General features: G+C 40.2%; 1 protein-coding gene across 2 annotated transcripts; it reads right to left on the bottom strand.

The window, feature by feature from the left end:
- Positions 1–1348: 1348 nt before the first annotated feature.
- On the bottom strand, positions 1349–15526 carry LOC103717660 (glutamate--glyoxylate aminotransferase 2). 2 transcript variants are annotated; one of them, XM_039116386.3, is made up of 14 exons: positions 15053–15526; positions 14710–14876; positions 8778–8843; positions 8453–8570; positions 5962–6043; positions 5786–5873; positions 5479–5637; positions 5019–5192; positions 4782–4913; positions 3976–4041; positions 3708–3772; positions 3167–3258; positions 2918–3074; positions 1349–1774 (listed from the first exon to the last, which is right to left on the bottom strand). In XM_039116386.3, exons 2-14 carry the CDS (start codon positions 14824–14826, stop codon positions 1645–1647), a joined length of 1446 nt encoding a protein of 481 aa, XP_038972314.1. In that variant the 5' UTR covers positions 14827–14876; positions 15053–15526; the 3' UTR covers positions 1349–1644. The 2 variants fall into 2 exon arrangements, with proteins under 2 accessions (XP_038972314.1, XP_088560455.1); XM_088704329.2 differs by lacking the exon at positions 8778–8843 and having other exon boundaries at positions 15053–15420.
- Between the last annotated feature and the right edge of the window lie 2150 nt (positions 15527–17676).

Raw genomic sequence — 17676 nt, forward strand, 5'->3', positions numbered from 1 at the left:
ATTTAGGCTGAGTAGAGTTTGGTTGATATAGAATCATATGTTTAAATGAATGGCCAATCACAAATCCTACAAAATTTTTAGCACAATTCTATAGAAATAGCCAAACAAGTTCTAAGTTGAAAACTTCATAAATTCAGAATCCACTAGCAGTAGAAAACTAAAAACTAATTTCACTAGAAATTATCTAGAAATTATTGAAGAGTTCAAGCCATGCTGTTTTTTTTTTTTTTTTTTGAAAAGTCAAGTTGTGTGTTTTTTTCCTCTTATTTTTTTCTACAAATTTCTTTCAAAGAGGACTCTAACTTTTTTCTTCATATATATATATATATATATATATATATATATATATATATATATAAAGAGAGAGAAAGAGAAATAGTGTGATATATTTTTATTAATTTAAGTTTTGTTTTTTTTAAATATATATCAAAACAAAGGATGATTCAAAAATAATCAGATAAAATAAAAGTAACGAGAACAACAACCATCACAAAGTTCTTCTCATGTGTACTTCACGTGCACCCAGCAGCAGCTGTCAACTGATTGGAAAAGTAGTCCCGTCCGTTTGCATTATTGTAGGCAAGTCGTGCGCCCGCGGAGGTGACGGAGCTCATTAATTCTGGACCAGGATTGGTAGAAGGAAATGATACATGAGCCCCAACAGGAAGCAGCGTTTCGTCGTGACCGTGTTTCTTCCGCGGGCGGCGACGGCGGTGGTTCCTCCCGCGAGGAGGCAGACAGCGCCATTTGCTTTTGACCCCTGCTTCGCCATCTCGTCATTTCGATGCGACGGGTCGGGTCCGACGCGGGTTTCCGGGCCCGAGGGAATCCCGCCGGCCTTGGCAATTCCCGAGTCACATGCCATCGGTGGTACGAATACCATACACGCTCAATCAACGGACAGAGAGCTCACCGCCTGACGAAGCGTGCGTGGATGGATACGTGTGAATCCTTTTTTGGATATGTGTGAATCCTTTTACGTGAAAGATACAACCACTATTACATATGAAGAAGGCAAAAGACCTGTTGTCCCAAAGTATATCATTATGTTTTACTATTCTCTAATTATTTCGGTATTTTGAATCTACGACATTCAGATCACAAAATAGCAACTTTATCGAATGAATCTTTGAAGAGTTAGCCATTGGAGATCAAACTGCACAAACAAACCCCCTATATTCTACGTACAAATGCTAACTAAACAATATTTTATGAATGACATTATTGATCTACATGAAGTACCGTACATAGAAGAGGGAAATGGATCAATTTCTTGCTACTGCATGACTTAAGCTCATCAACAAGCCATTTTTTGGAGGATGTTATGAATGCATGATGAAGACAATAATTTATGATAACTACTTCAGCATTTGAAAATAATCATAAGTTTCAAACAAAATAATCCCTGACCACTAGAAGAATAATGGCGAAGAGAGAAATCAGTAAAAGTCAATACACTGATTCCTTTGGCAAATTTCAATAACAGACGACTGGGGTTTATTTTAAATTTTCCTCTACAAATCATTATATAATAAGATCTTGAGAAGTCATTATTGACTTACACTCTCAGAAATTATCTTAAAGGTAGAGAAGTTCTTTTCCCATGCACCTTCAGTATGCTTTATTTTATTCCATATAACAAACCTACATCCTGGAGTAGCCTCTGTAGTCTTCATATTGTTCCATAAACTCGTCATTGAATTTCTTGAAACTAGCCATTATAGCAGGCATTTCTTCCTCTGCTGGCAGGATGGTTGTTCTTAGATGGAAAACCCTGCCCCAAGGTTAGAAGACATTAATTAATGATTTCCATTGAAACATACTGGGAGAAGTTAAAATGGAAATTCTGTTCACTCATCATTATCTTTTTGTAAATTCAAATGCAGTCAAGCTCCTAGAGATGAAAAAGGGGTCAGTTAGGTAAACAAAATTGCAGACAAAAGATCAAATCCAACATATCAGATCGAATATCTTATCAAGCTTGTTTATACTCATGTTTTGAGTGTTTCCCCAACAGGTTTAATGTCCAAATGAACACTCCTGTGGGTAATGTGAAATAGAGGGTTTTAAAATGCTCGATTAACAGAATCCCCCGAGGGTGGGTTGGGGGGGGGTGGGGGGGGGGGGATTAGGAGGGTCTAATCCCGGCCTTTCTAACCACTCCAACCCTCAAGGTTTACTCCAACCAGAATCGAACTCTTGCCCCCTTTGCCCAAGTGGCAAAAAATGATACCATCCAAGCAAGTGCTAGTTGGTAACAGGAGCATTCTGACTCACTTGGAAGGTATTAACAAATCAAGATCTTGTTCATTTTGAATTTTAAGCCTGCATGTTAAGTAGGTAAGTTGAAAATCCTGATGTGTCGAGATGGGCTTTTTCTGATCGAATGGAATCACCAAGAGTTGGCAATTTGTTTGCTTTACTGAGAAATGAATTGCAACAAGATATTTAAAATACGAGAACTTGTAGGACATGGGCCTCTAAGCCGTGAATCAACATGAATGCTCAATTTGGACTCCACATCTCATCTTAACAAGAATGCATGTGAATGAGTTTTCTGCATGTGTTGTGGTTTCAATCAAAGGAATCAACACAAGAAAGAAAAGCTGGGGTGCCAAACCAGCGTGATGCAGGCTTGAAGTATGGGGTACATTGGAGGACATCAAAATAGGGCACAATCAATTATATAAGATGCAGTTTTGATCATTACCTATCAATTAAGCACATACCTTACATACATATACACATCTATATGTAACTATATGTGTATATTTGCATGTGAAGATATGTACATATGTACATATCTATATACGTTGTAGACAGATGTAATAGTTCTGTCCAAAATTTTATGATCCAAAACTACAAGATACTAGAAAAATGGTATATTTAAGAATAAAAGAACTTCCAGAATACTTACCCTTCTTTCTGGCCAAAACCTGAGCCAGGAACAGTGGAAATGCCAGTTGCTTCCAAGAGCTTGAGGCAATAGAAAACATCAGGAGCTTTGCCAGCCTTTTTGGCAGCTTCAATTGCTTTTGGTGGTAAGCATATTTGTGGGAATGAATACATGGCTCCTGAACCAACTTTCAAATGAGCAGCCAAGTTCGAGAGTTGACAGAAATTTTGAGAATAATCAAAGACAGATACAATGCTTGGTATGTATTACCTTCTGTAAAATTGCAAACTACATTTCTGCAACTATTGAATCCATCGGTCATTATATGTGCTCTTCTCCTCAGGGACTCAAGGACAGCCTTGCTGCAGAATAAAACAATGGCACATTATATCATATAGATGACAAATGTTCAAGAATGTAGAGGAATATATTAACCCAGCATTGTCAATATGACAACCTTATGATATGGCAATTTTTTCTATCTACAAACCGCAATTAGCCAAAAAAAGATGACCCTTGTCTTTAGTTTTTGTTATCATGTCAATACATCTATATTAAATCACCATAGCTTGAGGTATTAAAGGATATTTAGACCAATGGATAAGACTCATAGGTAGCAGTGGTTTGTACCCCACTAAAGGCACATAACCTGCTGGGAACTATGTATCATGCATCAACCTTTATCACAGCATAAAATTTTAATTGCCTTTACTTGGGAATGACACTTAAAGATATAGATGGGTCAAAGTTAAATGCTAACTGTATCATTCATACATGTATATTAATATTACTACATCAAATCGTATCATACCTCTCTGCAACAAACCTCGCGTATGAGATATCTCCTGGTTTGGGAGGATTAACCATCAAGCCTAACTGGAAAATAAAGTTGTTTTTTGCTTCATGAAACAATATAATAATGGGAATAGGATAAACCAAATAAGTAGATATAACTTTAAGTAGCATTATAGCACAAGTATGCAACAGGAAACTTACTTTGATATTGTCATAATACCGCAATTTGTATTGTCACAAGAACATTTAAAAATAAACCATTTTAACAAAACTTATTGACTTACAAAGATCTGCCCGGGGACATTTGGACTGAGTGAAACAGATGCAACCTTGTAGATCTCATCTACTGTCTGTGCCATATCCAAATTAAGTAAATACAAGTATCAGTATTTTATGGACTACAACAAACTACAAGCATACTTCCATGGGATCTGGCTATAAAGTAAACCAGACAAGTTACAATAAATTGATATAGGTACTAAAGTTACTGAGTATTCATGTTGAGATGTCTAAATTCATTGTTTCCTCATTCCTCATATGTCTCTGAACCATTTATTCATCACCATAAGAAAGAAAACTTCATTGTTACCCTTTTTCCTTATCAAGTATATGCTCAATTTGTTTTCATAATGTTGGAACTGGCAAAAATGCACCTTTAATAACACCAGAGGGTTCAAAAAAGATGTTGTATCCATTAATGCCCATTAGTAAAAACACTATTACTTCAGCACAAATGATTTTTTTTTTTTCAAATTATTCCAGTTGCTGAAAAGAAGTAAATGTACAAATCATCAAAAAAATATGCTGAGTTGGCAATTACAACGAGTATTGAGAAATCATACTAGTAAATTTTTAAATTTAGTCTACCTTTTCAGAAATTCTAAGATAAAACTTATAAATATTATGGTGCAAAAATTGATAGCATTCCAAATATTCAAAAAAAAAGTACCTAGCAACTCTGAGATCATAAAATGATATTACAAAAGCAAAATATGCACATGTCAGTATACAGATAAAGATTCCTGTGATATATCATTGACCCTTAATTTACAGAAAATAAAGAAAAGGACATTTGACAGAAACAGCATACCTGAGGAGGAAGATTAGTCATCTCAAAGTATCCTCCACGCTGTCCACATTCTCCCCAGTATCCTTTTGACACAGTGTGGAAAGACACAAGCTGGACCTCTTTGCTTATAGGCGGACCCATGTCAAACAGTATCTTAAATATCAAAGAGTGATTACTTTCAGGCTAAAGTAGAACTCCAGATAACTAGTATTTGTCAGATCAGCTTCAGAGATAAAAACATGCAATAAAATTGCTCACCTTTCTTGCACTTATAAAGGGTCGTTCATCCTGATATACATTTTGCTGATAAACTTCGTCTGCAAGCAGGACTAAGTTTTCTTGGAAACAAAATTTCAGCAATTCCCTAATATTGGCTTCACTGAGACATTGACCAGTAGGGTTTCCTGGGTTTATGATCACCATGGCTCGAACCTGAAATCATCAATGAAAGAGATGCTATACAGTTTGCTATTAAAGTAGGATGCTTGAATGTGAAAGTAAAACATAGTATTACAATTGAGCATGGGATCATGAATTTAGCCATTTATGGTATGGAAAAGAAGCAAGAACCATTATCCATGGATGATGCGAATAATTCTTGTTAATTTTTGGTTTATTGAACTGCTTGTTAATATTTAGGCATATCCTCAATGTTTACTTGGATGGATACAATACAATGAAAAAAAGAAGAAGAGATTTAACATAGCCAAGTACTTACAGTTATCCCTTTTGAACGTGCTGCTGCTACAGATTGGCGAATATTATAGAAGTCAAGACTCCAATTTGCCTCCTCTTCTAAATAATATGGAACAAGACAACCACCATATAATGATATTGTAGCTGAATAAAGGGGGTATTGAGGAACTGGAACCAAAATCTGCCAAAGATAGGATACTAAATGCCAAACTCAGAGAACCAAAGAAGAGTAAAAGAAGTAACATAGAAGTTAAAAATGTCAATTTTTTTTAACAAAGGTTGGTCTTCATATTATAAATATGTTTGCAGTCGTTCAAGAAGGATTATACCCCATCCTTCTCGTTTCTGATAATGGTGTTTAGTATCTGCATTACACCTTTGCTGGCACCATCAGTGAGAAATACAAGTTCTGGATCACTGCAAAAAGTGCAATATATATAATCAACTGTGGTTGCACAAACTGAAACTATATATGCCCCATCATCATAAATATCTATTTTATTACCTAGGGTACCCATCACGCCTCTCAATAAAATCCGCAATTTCCTTCCTTATTCCAGTCAGACCTCGAGAATCACTATATGCACCTGTCAAAAAAACAGTGAGGGCTCTCATTCAAGTTCGCATGGTTAACTTAATATAAAAAAAGAAGAGAGAAGTCTGCATTCCATGTTGAACTTTTTGAAACTTTGCATGATAATAACTGATGAAAAACATTAATCCAAGCCTAAGCATGTAATTACAAATCATAGCAAAATTTGTTTTACAAGATAAGAAAAATACCAGGGGAAATATGGGAAAATAAGATAAACTAGCAAATATCAACTCTTGTGACTGCAATTGGAGAGTACCATATTTTAGTTCACTACACAAAGATGGTAGCAAATGAATGTTTGAATCTCAAGTATGGTCGGCGGAATCGTTCCGAACCACCCGGTTCGGGGCGTACCGAGTCATACCAGCGGACCGGGATAGTTCTAGCAAACAAAACGAGAAATCGACGATGGAGGAAGAGAAGGAGAAGAGAGGAAGAGAGAGCAGGGGAGGGAGGGCGAGGGTGAGGAAGGAAGTGAGAGAGAGGTGGAGGCCGGCCAACGAGCCGTGCAGAGGAGGCATTGGAGGGGCGAAATAGGGGTCCCAGAGAGGCTCTTTTTATTTTCGAGATTTTTAAGTGAAGTTGGCATGAAAAAAAAAGGGGCCCCCTCTGGGACCCATATTTCAACGAAACAGGAAAATCGGAGGCAGAGCCCCTTCTCTGCCTCCACAAAGCTCACCAGCCTCCGCCACCCTCCTCTCTTCCTCCCTCTCTCCCCCTTCTCTCTCTCTTTCTCTCTCCCGTTCTCTCTCTCCCTCACTCTCTCTACTGTATCGGTACGAGCCCGGCACAGAATGACATAGGGGTGTACCGAGCCATGCTGCTGGGCAACCGGTCTGGGCTCCGGTTTCGGCACAACAGTCCTTGATCTCAAGAATGCAGCACAACAGTCCTTGATCTCAAGAATGCAGAATACTAGTTTAAATGGTCTCTCCCCCCCCCACCCCCAACCCCCATTTTTTTTTTACTCTGGTCTTCATGACTACATGAAAGTGCTAAGGGTTATGCAATGAAGCTTAAGAAATGAATTTCCTTGACATCTTCAATTTCCTAGACTCTTGATAGTACAACACCACTTCTCATTAGGTAATTTATACATCATATTTAATAATTTTTTGTTCACTTGTTACTAATTCTTCCATATAGAAGCATATCCTTGATCGAAGATTCAAATATCATTGAACAGTAAATCATTGAACAAGTTGTGTTACTTGGACACTAGCCTCGAGATCCAAAAATCCAAGTCTGATACATATATGAGTCGAATGCTTATTAGACACTTGGATACTCACGAAGTCCTATGGTTGTCAATTTTAAAGATTGGTGGAGAGTTGAACTGTCCGACCAATGAGTTTGACCCTTTATTTTCATGTTAGAAGTCCATATTTGTTCTTGTTCGTGATTGGCCAAGAATGTAGGTCATGAAATAACACTGTAAAGAATTTTTTTTCTTATATCCTTAAACTAATTGGAAATTCGGATGAAAATAGTATATTGAACGACCTTAACAAACAATATATTTTTAAAGTCTCCCTTTAATGTTTAAACAAATGATGTTTAAAGGTTGAAATTAGTAATTTATCCTATGCATCCCTGCATCTCTCTTTCCCTCTTGTCAAGTCAAATCTGAATCCGATTCTTATATCTATGTCTATGCAACACTAGTGACAAGCGTACTACCATTCCCAACTAGCCAACCATACAAGGCTCACAAAACTTCTCAGACTTTGGATTTCATCCAGTTACATTTAGTATTTATCCAAATGATGTTCTAGATGACACAGGTTGTGAAGTATGCCTCTCTGTCTTTTACAGCAACCCTGCAACATATCACCTAGATATCATGTAAGTCATTTTGGGGAGCCTAGGATTTGATGTCACCAACTTCATTTTTGCTCAGCATATACAACAAGCTTTAGAAGGAAGAGTGTCCAAGGACACTTATTTCTGCTTCCAGAATTTAGAACAATGCAAGGAAGTTTTTCCTGTGCACAATGTTCAAGGCTATCAGATAGCAGCTAGGGTGTTACCCATGCATTTATTGCTGGCCTGATGGCATGAATTTAGATATTTCAACAACTGAAGTTCTAGAACAAATTTATTTTATATTATTTTTCAACAAAAGAATTTACCTGGTTAGCAAATTTTCCAATGTCAGATTTAAGGCAAACAGAGATTTGCTGAAATTGTAGATTGTTATGTCTCTGACGTGAGGTTTCCTCAGTGAAACTGTTTTTCATTTTTTGCATTTCAAATTCATATCTACTCAATTCTTCCTATATAGGTGGAGGTACTGGAAGAAATTCTTAATTTTATCCGCAAATTGGAGATCAAGATATAAGATGCATAAAGACAATTGGAGGAATGAGAATAACAACGCCAAATATGTGAAATTAAATACCTAAACCACCCGAAGTCAATGAAAGATAATGTTTAGCTCTAGCGATGGCATCTGCTGGGAAGAGAAGCCCCACATTAGGATCATCTAATAAAAATGGAGCTTGACATAATGCTACCACCTGTGAGAAAAGGAGCCTTGTCATGACAAATTTGCAAAGCAAAATACAGATAACTAATGTTGCATTTTCATCAAATTTGAGCTGGATCATCATAATGATTTCTCAAAACTTAAGTGTCAGGAAGGCGTACTTTATTAAGCAAAAGACAGAAGAATGACAGCTATCCACAATTAAATAGGCAAAGAAGAAGCAATAAAAGTCAAAAACCTGACGAGGAAATGTCAATGGCTTCTGTCCTAGAGCATGAGGATTGCCAACATTTGTAAATATGATCTGCAAATAATAATAGGATCAGTGAGACAGAAAAAGATCCAGCTCAGATCACTATAACATGCACGGCACATTTTTCAGGAAAAGGGAAGCCTCTCCCTAAATACTGGCATGTACTCAAATTTCAGATCTCAAGTGGTTGGGATGTAGTCCAAATTTTATTAGCAGCTGAAGACCACCATTAAAAAATCATATGCATCAACATGATTGCGTACCAGACTGAAATAATTGAGCACAAAAAGGCCTAACTCAGTAATTATAAGTCAGCATAACAACAGATTGTGTCGCATATATTTTGTATCAGCACTGTGAATCATTTTTTGAATTCTGAAGTACATTCATGCTACCTGACATTCAATATCTAACTTGAGAGCTTTCTGACAAATTTAACCAAGGTTAACATACACTTCTGTTGAATGAATCTGATCAAATTTTAGTCTCTCAAAACACCACGCACTAGCTTTTTGTTGCACATTGAAGACAATCTCAACTCAAAATTCTCCATGACTTAATTTTTTACCCTGACCTTCATTTCTCACCTTAAGCAACTGAAGTTTACCCATAAACCAAGCACATTCACACTGATGTCATGCTCACCTGGTTGAGGATGCATATCTTATGTTAAGGATTCTTTTGTCTTTGCTTAGCTCGATTCATACAAGCTAATCTGCCTTATTGTCTTAAATAAATTGCAAGAGCCTGGGCTAAATGTTAAGTCCACTTAACTAGGAACAAAATTTTGGAGAAGTTTGCATGCCCCCTGCTCTTGTGAAAAACCAGAGCTAATAGTCATAGACAAATGAAACTAAGTTTTACTTTAACTAGCAATGCAGGAAAACTCTTTTATCACTCCACTCAATCTTGTAACAAACTAGTCCGATTGGTGTCTTCTGAAAGTAGTCCTTTGAAAATCAATGGCATCACTAAATTCTCACGACAATCTAAAAATTCTCCACTTCATCCACCCAGAAACAACCTTAAAGTTCAGTCACATTTCCATATTGATTTCTCAGGTATTTGCTGACCATTAATCTTTATCAGAGCCTCATTTTCTTTAAGATGTACAATAATGTGTGTTGCATACCGGATACTTTCAATTTTGCATATGTTTTATACCCTTTTCGTCACATATTTCCTCTATGATTCCAATTTGCTGTTCACAAATCACAATTGTCCATGTTTCATTAACCACCTATACATCACAAGCATATTTTCCACGTGATGGCCCTCTTTCTGAATATTTGCAGACAATCACCCCCAAAACAGAGAAAGGGCTCCAAAATGTAGTCTTGGAATTTAATTAATTAGGGTATGTACCTAGATAAAGCAACTGCAATGGAAATGTCTCAACACCTGAATTAGGCAATCATTTAAACCAAATGCTGTAGAAGTTGATAACATCCCATACATCAAATCAGATAATTTACTATAAGAAATTTAACAATATACTACATTGATAAGAAAGACTATCAATGCAATTACGCGACAATGATAGCCTTGACTTAGGATCCCAATGGATATATATACATGACTTCATAGGTTATGATATGCCTCGGAACCAACCACAGCTGATGTGGCAGATTGACCAATCAAAGCTCGCCACGAAGCCTCCAATCAACCAGTCAAAGCCCACTACATGGTCGATCTAATGACACAGGAAGTCTTTCGAATTTCAAATTCTCTCCCCAGCTAACAACACCTCGGCCACGATCACGAGTCGTTTCCATAACCGCACAGGAGAAGCACGATGCACAAGTGAAATGCCCATGCTTGACCTTCAAGACGTGCGATGGGCTACCAAAAATAGCCGAGCCGTACGCTTGAATTCCTCGGCGAGGGGTGCTGACCCTATCCTATATAAACCATTTTTGAGAAACCTTCCATATAAGTACTCTCAAGCCTTCTTACGCCCTTGTGCTGTTGCTCTACCACTCTCACAACACCTCCGTTGTTTCTTGAGAGTCCGTCTGACTTAGGCATCGAAGAGTCCCCTCCAGACACTCTCCAACAAAAAGACTTCAGCTTTGTTGTTTTAGGTCAGATTCAGCATTAGAGCGAAGATTCGAGCACGATCCTCTCTTTCCAGCACCACTTCGAGAGCGAGCGGCATTGGAGACATCACCACCCAAGCATAGCAACCACGACCTCGTCACCTCGGAGGCACATCACGATCTTTGGCCAACCTCAATGGTCTGAATAACCAAGCATCCGAGCTCTCCAACAACTCAACCAGCTCCGCACTTTGGTCGGGCCAATTTCCAACAACAGTAGATTGGCACTAAAGGAAAAGCCCATGATCCCACTACCAGAGGTTCCACCAAACAACAGACAACTCAGTCATGAAGCCTCGAAAAGCATAGGCAGCACCCTCAACTACCTAGCCAAATATGCCTGTAGAATTTGACGGCTCTCTACAGCGCCCTTGAAAGGCTCTGCCTCTACCAGAGCCATAAGCAACACCAATGGTTACTACTGAGCAATTTCACCTACTCATACAGCAGATTCAGGTGCTGACTCTAGTCGTCCAGAACTTGCAGCAGATGACCATCAACCAACACCAGCAGCAAGCTCATGGGCCGAGCGACCACGGTGTCCTTGCATAGCTGAGCCACCCTCCCCTCCTCGGAGTCTAGGGCCGGCTCAGCAGAGCCACCGCTCCTGTCCTTGGAGCCTAGGGGAAGGCCTCGCGTAACCGTCATTCTCATCCATGAAGCCCTAAACAAGACAATAGGCGTCGATCCCCAAGCTCACCATCTCGGGAGGGATCAACGTTTGGCCACTCCTTACCCCGCTAATCTGAAAGAGCCTCCAGGAAGGAGGGCATCCTTGACCGCGAGCTTTAAGAGATGGACCGCCACCTCGTAGCCTTGAGGCAACACCACGCTGAGCTTAGGAATGATGTCGAGTTCACCATCGAGCCCTCCTTCTTGGCAAAGATTATGGAGGAGCCTATTCCTCCCTAGTTCAAGATGTTACAGCTTGAGACGTACGAGGGAACTATCGAGCTTTTGGACCACTTAGAAAGCTTCAAAGCTTTCATGATGCTCATAAGAGCCACCGATTCAGTACTATGCAGAGCCTTCCCAGCCACGCTTCGGAAGGCGGCTTGGCTATGGTACACTAGGCTTCAACCGAACTCCATCCATCCTTTTGAGCAGTTCGATTGAATGTTCGCTGCACATCTTCTGAGCAGCCAAAGATAGAGAAAAGGTTTCGACACCCTTTTTGCCATCAAGCAGTGAGAGGATGACCCCGACTACCTGACCAACGTCGTCCCTGCAAAGAAAGCTAATGTGAAATGGAGTGTTTATTGACTTCCCAAAGACAACATTCCATTGTCGAGGATCGACCAGCTTGAAGACGCCATGTTAGATCACCAGATGTTGAACTTCATGTGACCGACGTCAAAAGAAGGCAGGCTGAGTATCATGTGACCAATGTCAGAAAGACCTTCTAAACTCTGAAAAAGTATCACATGAAGCTCAATTCGAACAAGTACACTTTCAGGGTTACCTCAAAAAAATTTCTCGGGTTTATGGTGACAGAGTACGGGATTGACCTAATCCGAAAAAGATCCGTACTATGCTGGAAATTAAGCCCCCAAGGACGAAAGAGGTATAGCATCTAGCAGGTCGCGTTGCGACGCTCAGCAGATTTGTGGCGAGATCAATGGAAAGATGTCTTCCCTTCTTCAAAGCGCTGATGTAAATCAAGAATTTTCAGTGGTCCAAAAAGTATCAAGCCGCCTTTGACCAGCTCCGAGACTACCTCAACTCATTGCCACTACTTACCAAACCGAAATTAGAGAAAATACTTTATCTTTATTTGACTGTATCCCCCTTGGTGCTAAGCTCGATTCTCGTCCGAGAAGAAGATGAAGCATAGAGGCCAATCTACTACACAAATCGAGTCCTCCGAGATGCCAAGACAAGATATTCTAAGCTCACAAAGGTACCCTATATTCTCATTACCTCGGCTAGAAGACTTTGGCCCTACTTTTAGACCAATTTCATCACCGTGCTGACCGATCATCCACTGAGGCAAGTCCAGCAGAAGCTAGATATGTCGAGAAAGTTAATTAAATGGGTAGTCGAGCTCAGGAAGGTCGACATCCACTATCAACCTCGACCAACCATCAAAGCTCAAGCACTAGCCGACTTCCTTATGGAGTGCAAAATCCTTAAGGATGCTGAGGTCAGCACGAAGCTAGAGGAGCACAAGCTAAAAATTTTTTGGATGCTCCATGTTGGCAAATCCTCCAACACGAACAGAAGCGAAGCTGGGTTAATCCTCACCAGCTCTGATGGAGTCGTGGTGGATTATACCTTGCATTTTGGCTTCAAGGCATCCAACAACGAGGCCGAGCATGAGGCCCTCCTCGCCAGCCTCAAGCTCGGCCAAAAACTTTGAGCTCGGTGCCTAAAAGCTCTCGGAAACTCCCGAGTGAAAGTTAAATTCTTATGACCTAAAGATCTGGTGCTCAAAAGGACGGAAGTGGCCCAACAAAAGTATTCAAGGTCATACGCCCAGGAAGCTACCATTTGGATCATCTAAAGAGGGCATACTTTGGACGTGAAAGTCAGCCAACCTCCGAGCTTATCATTAGTAAGATGCATCAACGCATTCTGTAAACCCGACTTATCAATGAAACTCTTTTCTTCTTGGAAAAAATTATCTTAAGTGTTTTAGGATAGGTACCTAGCTCCCAAGCGAGCATGAGGTTAGATGCATCTCGATACGACCACCGACAAAGGCACATTCGAGCATCTAACGGCCACGACCTGCAAGCCTTCGTGGTTAAAAAGTTTCTGATGGAGTTTCCATGGAGGCTACATCTCCGTTCATTGAGCGAGCCATCCAACAACCCCAACCTGCAAATGTGGTTATGAAGTTTTTAGGGAAGCTTCCAAAGGGGGCTTCCAAGTCGAGACGGCCTAAGTGAAATTGCAAACCTCCCGTACCAGCCTTCGAACCAAAAATTTGGTGAGCCAACTTCAGGTTAGATGACCCAAGTGCAGATGCCGACAATCATCAACCGGCCTCTGAGCTGGATGATTTGACAAGCCAACCGACCTCTTTGGATCGGAAGAGTCCAAGTGGAGATGCCAACCTTCCGACTATCGGCCTCCAAGCCGAACACTTGGCGAGCCAACCGACCTCTCCAATTCGAGATGATTCAAATGGAGATGCTAATCTCCCATCCACCGGCCTTTGAGCCGAAGACTTGGTGAGTCAACTGTCCTCTCCAAATCAGAACGACCCAAGTGGAGATGTCGACCTTCCATCTACAGACCTCTGATTTGAAGAATTGGCGAGCCAACCGACCTCTCTCGGTCAAGATAGCCCAAGAGGATATACAGACCTTTTGTCTCACCGGCCTTCGAGCTAAAGACCTGGCAAGCTAACCAATCTTCGTCCAGACAATAACGACCTATGTAGAAACATCAACCCACATCGTGGGCAAACAAAAGTCCATGCACTGTCTCCTCCTTCTGGCACCACCTCGGGAGTGAGTAGCGTTGGAGCCATCGCCACCCAAGCATAGCAGCCAACACCTCATTACCTCGGAAGCACATCACAATATATGGCGAGCTTCTACGGTTTGAACAACTAATCGTCCGAGCCCTCCAGCAGCTCAGCATTTTGGTCGGGCCGATTTCCAGCAGCAACGGGTTACATATTTCATTTTTGGCATGATCATTGATAAATGTTCATGGGTTTATATGTAACTTGTCTCAGTCGCATTATAACTATTAGTACTTTTGTTATTCTTAGGATTATTACAATTACTATTGCAATTTCAGGTTACCACCGAGTGGAAATACTGCAACTCTACAATAAGAAAGGCCACGGATTAAAAGAAACAAACCTTCTTCCCTTCTTTCTGCAGCTCGGAAGCCCGTAGATAAAGCTCTCCTCTAACAGCATACGCAACCTTCTTTACATTCTCGTTCAGCGACTCGTAGTCCAAGGGTTTCGGAGACATGGTGAGTTAACTGATGGCCCCGAGAGAGTGAGAGAGAGCGGTACACGCTTCTGCCATGCAATTGCAACTTCCCGTCAGATTAAACTCCGAAAAATTGAGAATAGATTAAACTCAATCAATAATCTGATCCCGCTATCAAAAACCATAAAAAAAGAAATGGATAGCCAATATTTCTCCTAGAGATAAATTCAACAAACATTACGACGACAGGAAGAACCAAGCTCACCTAATTGGCAATCCCGAAACACAAAGGAGAAGGCACACGTAATAGTGGTGAAGGAGAGGGGAAGAGGGAGCGAGAGGTTGACTCAGTGGGGTAAGTAAAGAAACAGGGAGTAGAATAATGTGGTTAAGGGAGGGGGGCCACATCCGTTTGTGATCGTCACCCAAGGGATGGTTGGAGGAGCGCAGAGATCCACCGCCACAGATTATAAAAGAGGAAGGGGGGAGGGGATGAGAGGGAGAAAGGTTATCAGGATCGAGAGAACGAGGGGAAGTGAGAGGCAAAGAAAGGAAGGAAGGGGCTCCCAGAAGTGTGGTGGAGAGGGCACCAGCCGGAACTCCTGGTGGAGACTGGAGAGAACCGTCCTGGATAGATAGAGAGAGAGAGAAAAAGGGAGAAATAGAGAACGTGGGTTGGGAATTTGGTGCATTGTATCATTGTCGTGGAGCGATCTGCCACGGATTCGGATGCTGGAACAGCAAACAGGGTTTGCCACCGATCAGCTCATACGGCGTGAGTTCCTTCAAGTGGGGCCCACTTCAGTTTTTTCTAGGTTGGATACGTGCTGAGTGCTAGAGGAGCTACTTGTAATTTCGCGACGGTGACCATGGAGACGAGCCTCGCGGTAGCGTTCGAGTGGCGACTGCATTGAAGAAAGCGGCGTAGACCTCAAAAAGATACAAGGAAAATCCCTGTGCTTGCATCTGCGTGCATATACGCAGGCGTTGGCATCCTTTACCTGTCTGTATCTTGTTGGGTTCATTTGTTAGAGTTTTATTAAAGATTACCGAAATAATCACTAGATTAGGGCTCATGTTCTGCGATTGAGCTATTTCTTTAATAACAGCTATCTGCCATAATTGTGGAATCGCATTTATAATCATATGTCTTGGATAGATCATAGATGGGTAAACTACCATCCTTTTAAGAGCAAAGAAGTGTGATTAAGAATCATGAGTCCAGGCTGATTGTGGTTAGTGGGTGACGCACCTTCGAGTCATCTATTCTGAAGGCGGAGCTCAGGGCAGCATAGGAGAGTGTTTTCTATACGAGGCAAGTTCTAGAGGCCCAGCGCGTCATCCTGGAGGGGGACTTAGTAAAGATGATAGAGTGGATTCTACAAAAGAGGTCTGACATTTTCGACCATCTGCTTCTAGAGGACGTCAGACGGTTATTACAAAAGTGTGTTGTTTTTCAGCTTGCCCATATGTTTCGGAAGACGAACAGAGCCATTGACTGGGTCATCTCTTTTGCTGCTCATCATTCTAGAGAGATTTTTTGGACTCGCTATGTACATATTCTTCCACCACTGTAAAGTATTTTGGCTCTTGACTCTGTAGGCAATGCTTATGCGAGATTAGCATGAGCGGCTAGTTTACAAAAAAAAAAGAAAAAAAAAGCAAAGAAGTGTTGACGCTGTTTATTCTCATAAAAGGTTGAAGCACTAAAAAATTTTGATACGTTAGAAGGATGCTAAAAATAAAAAGCAAGCTTTTGAAAAGAAAGATAATTTTTGTTATGGATCCACCATATTTAGATGGATGACCACTTAGCTTTCATCTCTTGGGTTTCCCCATCTCTTGGGTTTTCTATCTTTTATAACCCCTAGATGTGCCCCTTATCCCTTGGGGATGTCTACATTCACCACCTTTTTATTTTCTCGTCCTTTGGGTGTTTTGTGATTATGACAATTATATCTCCTCATTATAACCCTAGGCCTATAAAAGGATACCTTGAGGAGGATGAAATGTACACAAGTGAAAAGAGAAAGAAAGACATAAAAAGAAATAAGAAATACTATTAGTTCCTGAAGAACTAATTTTCTATAATTTTTATGTCTTGTTTATTTTCTTGTCTCCAATCTGTTTATCCTTTATCTTACAACACGTTATCAGCACAAAGGCTCTACCAATTATGGAAGTACGTGGTGTTCCTTTTACAAGAGATTTTTTTGTGCCATTCTCCAATTTTTAGGCATGGATCTTACTGATGAATTGAATGGTGATGATGTTTGTCCGATAGACAGTGCTACAACTCACATAATTCTTACAAATAAGAAGTATTTTCAATGATTAAAATTAAGCAATGCAAATGTCAATACCATATCGGGTTCATCAAATTTAATTGAAGGATCCGGAAGAGCATATATCATGTTGTCAAAGGGCACAACATTTTGTATTGACAATGCTCTATTTTCTTCAAAGTTTAGAAGAAATTTATTGAGTTTTAAAGATATACGTCGTAATGGTTATCATATTGAACCATCGATGAAGGCAACAAAGAGCTTTTTCTTATTACTCAAATGAATTCGAGCCAGAAGCTCGTTTTAGAAAAGTTGCCTACTTTCTCATCTGGGTTGTATTATAAATCGATGAGAATGATTGAATCAAATGTTGTGATGCACCAAAAGTGCACTAATCCAAAGATATTTATGATTTGGCATGATCGCCTTGGACATCCAGGTTTTATAATGATGAGGAGAATTATTGAGAATTCATTTGGGCATCCATTAAAGAACCAGAAGATTCTTTTACCAAGTGATTATCCATGCTCTGCTTGTTCTCTAGGTAAATTGATTGTTAGGCCATCCTCCTCAAAACTAGTTGTTGAATCTCCTTCATTTTTAC

This window comes from Phoenix dactylifera, chromosome 9, assembly GCF_051530095.1.
Source record: "Phoenix dactylifera cultivar Ajwa chromosome 9, Ajwa_hap1_PhDact_Kaust_v1.1, whole genome shotgun sequence".
NCBI lineage: Eukaryota > Viridiplantae > Streptophyta > Magnoliopsida > Arecales > Arecaceae > Phoenix > Phoenix dactylifera.

Excerpts from the sequence above, each read along its gene's own strand:
- LOC103717660 (XM_039116386.3), bottom strand. The coding sequence starts at position 14,826 with ATGTCTCCGAAACCCTTGGACTACGAGTCGCTGAACGAGAATGTAAAG. Across the intron at positions 5,193-5,478 it reads CACGTTCAAAAGGGATAACT|GTTCGAGCCATGGTGATCAT; the intron begins GTAAGTACTTGG and ends TGATGATTTCAG. Across the intron at positions 4,042-4,781 it reads TGACTAATCTTCCTCCTCAG|ACAGTAGATGAGATCTACAA; the intron begins GTATGCTGTTTC and ends GATATGGCACAG.